A 12,743-nucleotide genomic window follows, 5' to 3' on the forward strand; every position below is an offset into this window, starting at 1 on the left:
ATTAATTATAGTTTTAAATTATGGCGGAAAAAAGTAGCCATTGAACTCCTATTATATATATATAGTAATATTTTATATATTATATAGATGATCATTTTTATCATTATCATCATACCAATATATAACAATTCAATTATATATTATATATTACTCTCTTATCAATGGAACAGAGACCTTAGTCCTCAAATTGGAGCTTATTGGAAGCTTGGAATTGTCACCATGCTTTGGGCAATTTGGAATGCTCGCAATCAATGTATCTTTGAGAATAATAAGTGGAATAGAATTACTACTGTTAAAATCCTTCGTTCCATTTTTCTCGAGACGGAAGCTGTCTTCCCTAGCATGGGACATATTCATAATACTTGGACTGATTATATTATTCTGCGGCAACTTGGGGTTGGTTCTCGAGCAGCGCCCCCTCCGGAAATTATTAACGTCCACTGGTGGCCGCCTGCTACTCACTGGATAAAGGTCAATACCGACGGATCGGCTTTAGGCTCGCCTGGTAAAATCTCGGCTGGGGGCGTGTTTCGGGACAATTGGGCTTGGGTTCGTGGTTGCTTCCACGTTAAAGGCGGCATTGGTTATGCTTTTGAAGCGGAGCTTCTGGCTGTCATTTATGCTATACGTATTGCTCATCGGAGGGGTTGGCTACATCTTTGGGTGGAAGCAGATTCAGCTTATATTGTACACATTCTTCATAATCGTTCCACCTCAGTTCCTTGGAGATACTTTGCGGCTTGGAGGGAGGTGCTGAATTTGCTTGGCGATTTCAATCTCCAAATATCTCACATTTACCGGGAAGGAAATAAAGCGGCGGATATTATGGCGAATGACGACAGAATTGAGGGATGGTGGCCTCATGAGATCAATGAGATTAAGAATGCCGTTCGTTCGGATATGGCAGTACATAGTCATCTTCGCTTCAAGATGTAGAGCGCGAGGCCCGGGGATCACACGACCTTTGGGTCTGCGGAAGGGTGGTGAGCTGTTGGATTGTCTTAAGTGGGAGTCACGTATCTATGCTTGCAAGGAGAGGTTCATGGGCACTTATCGCTTGATCGGGACTTGGGTGTTGAGCTGCTATTTTAGCAGATTTCTATATACGGCTGGAAGCTCGAGGATCTGTTCGGAACCTCATTCGGAGTCCAGCTTTATGGCCGATGCTTTGATGGTTCTGATGGGTGAGTTGGATGTGATAGCAGCTCTTTACATGCTGCGAGGGAATGGTAACGATCGCGCCGAGCTCCTCAAGACATCTGTCGAACAGCTGGCTCGCAATATTCAGTTCGTTCGGACTTTTCATCGATCACTTGGTGATCGGATTTCTCTTCGGTTCTGGTCTTTCAGCGGAAGGCAACTTCAGCTGCATGTAGCGAAGGGAGGGATTGGTTTCATGGGACACTATCGGCGACGGAGTATAACCGGCCGTGTAGTGACCTTGTTGGGTTCGGGTATTTCGGCGAGCTCACGGCGACGGCGTATAACCGGCCGTGTAGCTCCCTTTTTGATGAGGTTTTTGGTGACGGGCTTTGTTGAGAACTTACGGCGACGGCGTATAACCGGCCGTATAGTTCTCCTGTTTTTTTGTTTGATTTTGTTCGAGCTTACGGCGACGGCGCATAACCGGCCGTCTAGCTTGTTCTCGCTGGGTAAGAGCCGGGATAGTTTGGGGACGATGGTTAGGCCGGAGTTCCGGAAACTTTCCTTTCCGCTCTTTCCCATTTTCTCTCTTTTATTTTCTCTAGACGAGCACTCTTTTTCCTTTTCACGGTTTTTCCCACTGGTTTTCTGTGAAAAGGTTTTAACGAGGCTCGGCCCTTAGTCTGCTTCTTCTGTGCGTTCAAGGGTTCGTTAGGTTTTTTCTTTTCTTTTTTAATAAAATCGCAATTTAATAATTACTCTCTTATCAATAAAATTTTTATCACACTGAGAACGACGCAATTTATTAATAAAATATGAATAAAATTATAGGTGAATTATATTAAGGATCCATTTTAGATTTGAATAAAATTATTTGAATTCTACTAATATAAATAAATATGGTAATTTTTTTGTGGACAAGCTGAAAATAACAATTAAGTTATTTATTTTACATTTAGCTAGTAAAGATAATTAAAATGAAAATTCATTTTGACATATAAACTATAATTCATTTCTTGTCCCTAGGTAATGACAGTGGCAGATATAGGGGGCTGGAAAATTATACTAGTATTACATTGTCTTAATAATTATAGTATCCATGGTTAATGGCTTAATATTTTACATTGATTTGTTAAATTTATTAAATTTATGTAATTTTTATCCTATTTTCTTTTCTTAATTAATTTTTAATATTAAATTTGAGTAAATTATGTTAAAATAAAATTATGAACTATTAATAATGAAAAATAATTTATTTTTTTAGAAGATGGAATATTTTTTTAAGTATATATATATATATATATATATATATATATATATATATATATATATATATATATAGAAGTATGTATTTATATGCTTTCAATGTACTCGTTGTTGAATTAACTGAATTATGAACAAATATTTATTATATTAAGCGACTGTTAAAAAAATGCATGAAAATAAACTGTACGAAATGTTAAAAAAGAATTGGCTCGGGGCTCCCGTCTCCGAACCCCGTGCAAATATTTTCAGACACTATAGCTCAACAAATTCAGTTTCCCCTGATAAATTTTGGATCCGTCCATATCATGCGTAACGAAAATCTACCATGAATTTATCACTTTCATTGATGTATTCATGATCGTAGGTTCAAAATTTATGAACTAAAAATTTACTTTTTAAATTTATACCATTTTAATAGTACATTCATAAAGTTCGTAATTTATATATTAAAATAAATTTATAATCTAATACTCTCTTAATTAGTAGTATTATTTATTTAAGTGGTATTATCCATAACACACACAAACACAAGTATAAGTGGAAACCCCCAGTATACATATAAGTCGAGCTTAAGCAATAGCATAAATTGCAAATTAAACGATACAATATACGTTTCTTCTTGGATAACATAATTTAATTATTTTTACTTTCTTTTTATTATTTTTGTTTTGTTTTGTTTGTTTTGTTTTGTTTCGTATTAGAACATTTAGTTGGGTGGGTAGGTACACGGAATCTGCTTTATGCGAATCAGGAAAATGGAGTGATACCCAATAATACATACACTAGTGTATTACCCGTCGAAATTCGACGGGTACATATTTTCTTGTAATTTATATATTTTATGTTATTTTTATGATAATTATATAAAATAATTTTTTATGTAAATTATTTATATAATTAATTAAATTAAATTAAATTAAATTAGTAATACATTTTAAATTATATTAATGTCATCAACTTTTAGCAATTAAATTATTAATTTTGTTGAGATCATAAAAATACCCATTAGTTTTCATATGAAATTTTATAAAAAGTTGACGCGTAAGAAAAAAAAAAGAGTAGAAATACATATAAATTTGACATAGGTATCATATAATTCCGAACTTCTAAAAGCATAACTAATTATGAAAATAATATCACCTGATATTTAAAAGAACATAACTGATTTATCCAACATCGTATCATTTGGAGTTTTAAGACCAACCAAGTTGTGGGCATCAGCTCGTCGCAAACTTGACAGATCACCTCTAACCTCTGAGCATCATCTTGTCTGAAACTTGAAAGAGAATCATCTCGTCTAAAACTTGAAAGAGCGTCATCTCGTCTGGAGTTTTGAGCATCATCTCATCTAGAGTTTGAGAGAGCATCATCAAATATGAAATTATATTCAACCATGACTCCAATTGTCAACTATCTAACAAACATAACTCTAACAATTTAGATATTTTATTTATATATGTAATTTTATTAGTTCAAACTTTAGAGAGAAAGGAAATAGAAGAGTTCTTAAAGCAGTAAAAGAGAGAGCGTGTGCTTTATTTCATCATCGTAAGTATTTATAGGCATTACAGTTGGGGTAAAGTAGTAAATTCGTCTGGTCATCTATTCCGCATGCTCGTCATTAAACTAATTAAGGCTATTATTAGATTATAACTTGTCAGGTCGTTGTCCCCTAATTACAGAGTTGGATTCTGTCCTCATCATCCCGCTCTGTCTAGTAGCTCTGGATTTCTTTCCTTGGGGCAGACCTCTACTCTTTGGCTCCGCTCTGCTAAGTAGCTCCGCCTTCTGGCGAATTGTCTCTAGCGTGTGGCTCCGCGCTCTGGCTCCAATAGCATAACTCTGACTCTGGATCTGGCGATTTGGCTCTGGCTCTGACTCTTATGACTTAGCTCTGACTCTGGATCTGGCGACTTGGCTCTGGCTCTGACTTTAATGACTTAGCTCTGGAATCTCTGCTCTGGCAACTTGGCTCTGGCCCTCTGCTCTGGTTAGCTCTGGCTCTGTCAGCTCTGCTCTGGCAACTCTGCTCTGGTTAGCACTGGCTCTGGCATCTCTGCTCTGGTTAGCTCTGCTCTGGTATCTCTGCTCTAGCAACATGGCTCTGACCCTCTGCTCTGGAAGCTCTGCTCTGGCTCTGGCAGCTCTGCTCTAGAAGCTCTGCTATGACAACTCTGCTATTTAAGCTTTACTCTAGCAACTCAAAATGGTATTATATGGACCCAATCAACTGTAATTTACATATTCCGTCGAAAGGCTTATAACATATCTTTCACAAGTCAGAAACAAATTTTATTCAAATACGAAGCACTAAAATTACACAGCAAAAGGTTTGCTTTGCTCCCTAAACACAGCAAAAAAAGAACAAAAGTACCTTGTGTTGGCTGAAAAAACACGATGAAGCGTAAATCATTATTAACTAAGGAATTTATAGCTAAAAATCTAGGTATGCAATTATAGAATTTAACTAAGGAATTATCGACTTTAGAGAGAGAAAATGATTGAGGGAAGAGAGAGACAGTGAAGGGGCAGACGACGCCGACCGGATTCAGGGACGATGGCGATGGGGTGAGGAAGAGGCAGGCGTGAGGAAGAGGGAGGCGTGACTTTTGTTTTAAAAGTGAGAATGAGAATATATAGATTGGATTCTCAAATGCCACGTTGGAGATTGAGATTGAAAAGAAAGAATTTGAGGCCTGCCACGTAGGCTAAGGTCTAATCGTATTATAGAATTTATTATTATTATTATTATTATTATTATTATTATTATTATTATTATTATTATTATTATTATTATTATTATTATTATTATTATTATTATAGTAATGGACGAACAAAAACAAATAAAGTTTGCAGAAATGAAAAATATATTTTTCTTCCCTATATAAATAAAATGTATGGATTTATTTTATAAAAAATAAAAATAAAATTTTAATTATTTTGATAGACATAAAATAAGATTTTATTTTAAATTAATCAGTTTATAGAATTTGTGCCTTATTATGCAAACATGTAAATCAATGACCGGACCCGTTTATAATTTACATATATGTGCATGTCTCAATTCAAACTTAATTTAAAATCAATTTTATTGAAAATTATTAAGAATATAAATATTATATATATATATATATATATATATATATATACACACACACACAATATAATATATTGCAACATATACATATAATATGTACGCTATTGAGAAATATAAAATTAATAACAAATATACATCTAATCACTAACATTCAATTAAAATAATTTATCGTATATAGATTATAATTTTTTTCTTATCAGACATATAAATCTAATTTTTATCTAGAAAAAATAAATAATAAAATTTATTAATTTAGATTATATGTAATGTTAATATTATTATATATATACATTTATTATTAGTTATATTTATTATGATTAATGAATCTTTATATAGAATGTAATAGTTAATTAATTAATAAATGATGAAGATTATATATGGAAAATTTTGAAATGGTGAGATTTTAGATATGCCACATAGGCTAAGGGTTAATCCTATTATATAATAGATTTGATGAGTCTTATCTTGCTAGAGAGTGTAGCTAGCTTTCCAAAATTAAGTAAGATTTAGGTTTATTTAATTATTTTAGTGTACATGCCAATTCTTGCTAGGTTCCGTTCACTTTCTGATTTTTGTTGTTTTCTTTTTCCTCTTTTTCACATATGTAATTGTAACTTTCACCAAACATGGATATGGAGTATTGCAAAAAAATAAATGTTACTTATGATTAGATAAGTACATTGTATCGTACATGCATGATTAGATAATTTTTTAGAGAAATTTACGATTGATAAAATATATTATTGAATATTTTTATTCTTATATTAAGATTTTTTTAATGATATCATTTTGATTGGATATGAGCCGATCAAACTTAGCTCAAATAATAAAAAATTTGATTTTTTTTTCAAGAACATTGGTAAATTTTAAAGGATTAATTGCATATAATTATCGAACTTTCAACAAATTCTCATTTTGCACATGAACTTTAAAATCTTTATTACAATTAATCAATTATTAATTTCAAGTCTATTTTATTAATAATGAATTAGCCCGAATTAATTTTATTTATATAGACTAATTATTAAAAAAATACCCCTCTATATAATGGAAATTTAGTCATATTTGAACCATCAAAGAAAATAAGGAATTAATCTTATTATTTTTATCTATTAAAACTAATCCTACAAAATAAACGTCCCCTTATTATATTCGTCCTATGCAACGAAATAGTAAGAGATAAAATAAATGAAGCTAAATAGGCAATTAAGTTATCTGACCCGTGAAAAATATAACAAATGAGAATCATTTGATATTTATTTAAGGGGTAATACCTGTAAATTTTCAAATTTTACTTGCTTTATCATTTTGCGCTCATATTTAAAATTATGGGCATAAATACCTTAGACTTTATTAATTACTCCCTCCGTTCATGATTTAATGCCCTATTTGGGTGTGGGCACGGAGACTAAGAAAGCTTAAAAAGGTGATGTGGATGAAATATAAGGGTAGTTGACTAAAGTGATAAAGATAGTTGACTAAAGTGATAAAGGTGTTGTGAGTGGGTCCACTAGTGATAAAGTGTAGTAAATATAGAATATACAAATGATAAAGGTGTTTTAAGGTGGGTCCTTTAATGGTAAAGGGTAGTAAATATAGGAAAAGAAGAAGAGTAAAATGGTACAAAAAGCAGAATAGGGCATTAAATTGTGGACAGATTTTTAAAGGCAAGTAGGGCATTAAATTGTGGACGGAGGGAGTATCTGATTTTGCACCCAACGCCGAAATAGCTCATATCACATTTGACATGACAATATAATATTTGACGTGGCACACACATGTTTTGAAATAGTTAAACGATATTATTTTGTACTCCCTCCGTACCAACTGAAATGTCATGTTTTCCTTTTTGGGTTGTCCCACTTGAAATGTACTGTTTCCTTTTTTGGCAATACACACTCTCTCTCTCTACTTAATATTTAAATAATTTCCACCAACCCACTTTATCTACTTTATACACATTTCTTAATCTCCGTGCCGAAAAGAAACAAGACATTTCAGCTGGGACGGAGGGAGTATTTGATAATAAGACGCGTTAAAAATTATTGTTGTCTTCGACGAACGATAATTGTACGAATTGGTGAAAGAATAATTTACGTGCCTTATTATCAGATGCAAAACAACGTCGTTTAATTATTTCAAGACACGTGCGTGTCACGTCAAAAATTATATTATCATGTCAAATGTGGTTTAGAAGTAATTCGTCGTCAAGTGTAAAATTAAATAATTAACAAAATTAAAGTATTTATACGCATAATTTAAAGTACGAGTAGAAAATAAAAAAAAGTAGATAAAATTCACGAATTTACATGACATCACCCCTTTATTAATTTTCCTAGTATGGTAAACAGATCTTATCATGAAAAATATAACTTTAAGGTAAACCGCGGAAATAAATATTTGAAATGGGCCTTAATTTTAAGCCCAGCCCATCGATACAGCCCATTTTGGTATTTGGGGCTACCAATTTCAATTACCCAATTTCTTTCTTTTTTATGTTGACCTCCTGGGAAAATCAGAAAGCAAACTTTCCATCTAGGGCTGTCAAAATTGGCCGAAAATGGACCGGTCCGTCCGTAGTTTTGGCCAGGCTGGGCTAGGATTTTCAAGGCCCAAAAAAAATCGGGCCTCCCTGGCCCGGCCCATGCGGCCCGCCGGGCTTTCGGGCCTAAATCGGCCCGTCAATATAGAAGGTGAAAATTTCGAAAATTTATATCTCCTCCAAAATTTCAATGGACCCAACCCAATCTAAGTCAATTTCTTCAATTGACGACAATGACGAGTCGAAATCTAACTTAGGATTTAAATTAGCAATCAATATTAAATTATTTTTACTTGAAAGATTTATTTATTTTTGGTGGTTGTTATCTGATTCCAATTGATTTGATTACTGTATTAATTAATTTGTGAATAAATTGTTTTCAGTTTTTGTTGTTTTTGCAATTAGTTTTTGTTTTTTACTTGTATTCATATTGTTTACATTTAGTTTTAGTCATATTTGTTTACATTTAATTTTAGTCAATTACGTAATTTAGATGTAGATTGTTTAAGGCCTTTTTTGTTTCATCGAATTTGTCTTCAATTTTTTTCTTTAAATTTGATTTAATTTATTAATTTTTGGAACTAAATATATATATATATATATATATATATATATTAATTTATCAATTTTTGGCCCGTTTTGGCCCGACCCGCCCGGCGGCCCATATAGGGCCGGGCTGGGCTTCAATGTTCAAGGCCCGCTGAAATTTTGGGCCGGGCCGGGCCGACCCGCAAGGTTTGACAGCATCCTAAAGAAGAGAAGAAGAGTCGCTGTTGCCGTCGTCAGCTACCAGCTTTGTCTAGGGCTTTGACTATCATTCCCGAAATGGTGGGTTGCTGTTAGCTGACAGCTACCGCTGTTGCCGTCTACCACGCGCCGTTTCGTATTTCGGAGAATATGAATGCAACATACTCCCTCCGACCACGAAAGAACTTCCTATCTTTCATTTTTGGGACGTCCACAAAAGAACTTCCTACCTATTTTTGGACTATACCCCACCACTTATAATCCTCTTACTTTTCACTTTTCACAACTCTCAATATTAATTATAACACATTTTCACCACTCCCAATACACTCAACTACCTTTTATCCACTCTCAATATACTCAACAATAGTTTTTCTTAAACCCGTGCCACTCCCTCCTAGGAAGTTCTTTCATGGATGGAGGGAGTATATATTTTAAAAATAAAATAATTCACATTAATTACTTAATAAGATTTTAAATTTAAAAACCTAAATTCTAAACTCTGTATAAAGTAATTATAATTATTAAATCATTTGATAATAAAAATTAGCATTATACATAAATATTTTTATACACAAATATATATATATATATATATATATATATATATATATATATATAAAATATAAAACACCAGTTTTTGTAATCATGACATCGATAATTCGGATATTTTCAGCATGTTGGTGGCTGCCTGGGGTTACTCGTTTAGTTCCCAACTTGCTTGTTTCTGGAAGGCTGGTATTATTTCTCTTATTTGGAGCATTTGGACGCAGCGTAACAATTGTATCTTTGATGACGACAAATTTGAGGCTAAAAAGATTTTTCACTCGATTAAGGTGACTTTTCGGGAAATGGAGGAGAATTTTAAATTAGGTGCTATGGCAAACACTTGGGAGGATCTCTCGATCCTTAAAAAGATTGGGATAAAAGGTCGTGCTGCTATTCCGCCGGACTTTATAAATGTTTACTGGTGGCCTCCTTCTAACCATTGGATCAAGGTTAATACGGACGGCTCTGCGTTGGGGGCGCCGGGAAAGATTGCTGCTGGAGGAGTCTTTCGTGATAATCATAGTACGGTGCGTGGTTGCTTTCATAAAAAAAGAGGGATTGGCTATGCGTTCGAGGCGGAACTTCTTGCGGTAATAACCGCTATTCAATATGCTAATGACCGCAATTGGTTTTATCTTTGGTTGGAGTCAGACTCTACTTATATTGTTCGCCTTATCCAAGATCGTTCTTTACTTGTTCCTTGGCGTTTCATGGCCTCGTGGAAAAGGATTCTTGTGCTTCTCGATAAATTCCATCTTTATGTTTCTCATATATATCGGGAAGGCAACAAGGTGGCGGACATCCTGGCTGCGGATACTAGGTAGAGGGCTGCTGGGACTTCGAGATTGATGCTATCAAGGCTGCGGTGCGTTTGGATATGTCCTCACATAGCCATATCCACATGGTTCTTCATTGAGCTCTCTCATGGTTTTTTGGTCGTTTTTTCAAACGGTTGGTGGACGAGCCTGGCAGGGGCTGCTCGTTTTTTCTAGCTCTTGGGTGTTGGCGGTTTTTGATGGTCTGTTCCAACTGCTCCTCAGCGGCTGGAAGAGGAGCTTTGGGTGGTATTCCAACTTGAGTTCTGAGGCAACAAAGGCTAGAAGGCTCTTCCTCCAGTTTACCGCGGGTGGGTGGTATTCCGGGACTTTGATCGAACAGTTGGAGGGGGTCTTTAGCGTGGAGGCTCACCTGATTCATGAGAGCTGGAGTTTACATTTTTGGATTGGGGCGAATGCCTTCGAGTTGGTTTTGTCGGCGGATGTCAAGGCTGAGCTGCTCGACAGCTTGCGTGGCAGCCGTCCTCTTGGCACCCTGCGTGGTTTCTGTCTTCGGGCCCACGGCTGTTTCACCACCTTCTTGTTAGAGTGTTTTTGCTGGAAGCTTTTGTTTGGATGGCGATCGTGGGCGTTTTGGAAGGGCTGCGTTGATAAGCTGGGGGAGTTGCTTTTGGCGTGGTCGTTACTTGTTGGACAGATCGCGCAATCGGAGTTTTCACAGCGTTTTAGTTTCCGGCGACGGCCTCACTCCGGCCGAAACTATTCATTTTATTTCTTCGGTTTTTGCTTGGGTGGTAATCTCGGCGACGGAGTATAACCGGCCGATGTTTTATCATTTTAGCTCTGATCTTGGTTCTGTGGTAATCTCACGGCGACGACATCTAACCGGCCGTGTTGCTTACTTTTGTTTGTCTTCTTTGTTCGAGCTAACGGCGACGGAGTCTAACCGGCCGTATAGCTTTCCTTTCTGGGCTACTTGGCGACGGCGTCTCACCGGCCAGTTGCCCCTGTTCGGTCTTTTTTGCGGGGTGAGAGCCGGGTTGGTTTGGGGACGATGGTTAGGCCGGAGTTCCGGAAACTTACCCCTCCGCTCTCTCCCCCCTTCTTTTCGTTTTTTAGACGGGTACTCTTTTTCCTTTCTACGGTTTTTTCCTCGGGGTTTTCTGTAGAAAGGTTTTAATGAGGCTCGGCCCTTAGTCTGCTTCTCCTGTGCTTTCAAGGATTTTTTTAGGTTTTTCTTTTCCTTTTTAATAAAATTGCATTTTAATAAACACCAGTTTTTGTTCCCGCCAATTTTTCTCTTTCCTTCCACTATGCATTTTTTCACTTTTTCTCTCTCCTCTCTCTATCACACGATTTTTTCACTATTTTTTTCATACAATTTCTCTCTCTTCTACTCTCTCTTTCATACTTAAGTAATTTTCTTAAAAAAAAATTAAAATTGATATATGGAAAGATATTCTATATGTATCTTAAATTAAAGATAATGACAAGATCTTTAATTTGGTATAAAAATAATAAAATATGAATTTGAAACAAATAAGTTATTGTAATTAAAAAATTTATGGTAATTATTTTTCTCTCTCCTATTTCTTTTTCTCCATTCTTTTATATTTTTATCTCTTCCTTTTTTTGCACTATTATTATTGTTGTTATTAATATTATATCGAAATTGTTTTATTGTAATTTAATAATTGTTGTTATTATATTTCTCTCTCTCTCTCTCTCTCTCTCTCTCTCTCTCTCTCTCTCTCTTTACTACAAAATTTATCTCTTATCTTCATCTTTTGATAAAAAAAAATTAATTTAGAATGAATAAGTTATGATAATTTAAAGTTTTAAAATATTAGTATTTTGTTCTTTCCTCTCTGCTTTAATGAGTGTTAATTTTCTCTTTAGTGACATGTTTACTTTTTTCTATTATATTAAATAACTTTTTTTTTGTATTTTTAGATAAAAATAAGTAAATATCATGTGTTTGTGTTTACATATATTTTTTTTAATTATAATAGTGGTGAAGGAATATATATTGGTTCATTTTATAACTCTTTGTTTAAAATAATTTTTTTGTATTAATGTTAATTTAACTTTGTAGATGAAATTAGTATATATATTAAAAAAATATAATTTCAAATTATTTTTTTATATTTATTTATTATGATGCATCATACTTTATAATTATAATAAAATATAAAGCTAATTTTCATTATCAAATGATTATTAATTATTTATTAACTATAATTGTCATTACACTTTATACAAAGTTGAAAATTTATGTTTTCAAATCCAAAATTTTATTGAGTAATTGATGTCGTTTAATTTCGATACTCGCCGTGCATCGCACGGGAGATTGTTATAGTATAAATAATTAAAGTTAGTATAAAATTTTAACGAAGAGAGAGAAAATAAAATATTTTCAAATTTTCAAAACTCATTAGTTTTAAATTTATTTGTGTTGATTTTCATACTATATTAAACATCTTGTCCGGTTTTCCCTTAAAATGTTTTTATAAGGCTCAGCCCTTAGTCGCGTTTTCTGTGCTTTCAAGGGTTCTAGGTTTTTTTTTTCTTTTCTTAATAATAGCCGCTATTTAATTAAGAATACTATATTAAACATCTTATC

General features: G+C 34.0%; 1 protein-coding gene across 1 annotated transcript; it reads left to right on the plus strand.

The window, feature by feature from the left end:
• Positions 1 to 1,042: 1,042 nt before the first annotated feature.
• LOC131022999 (uncharacterized) lies at positions 1,043 to 10,168 on the plus strand. Its single transcript, XM_057952538.1, has 2 exons — positions 1,043 to 1,287; positions 9,472 to 10,168. Exons 1-2 carry the CDS (start codon positions 1,043 to 1,045, stop codon positions 10,166 to 10,168), a joined length of 942 nt encoding a protein of 313 aa, XP_057808521.1.
• The last annotated feature ends 2,575 nt before the right edge of the window (positions 10,169 to 12,743 follow it).

The sequence above is a fragment of the Salvia miltiorrhiza genome, chromosome 4, assembly GCF_028751815.1.
Source record: "Salvia miltiorrhiza cultivar Shanhuang (shh) chromosome 4, IMPLAD_Smil_shh, whole genome shotgun sequence".
In the NCBI taxonomy this organism is placed as follows: Eukaryota; Viridiplantae; Streptophyta; class Magnoliopsida; order Lamiales; family Lamiaceae; genus Salvia; species Salvia miltiorrhiza.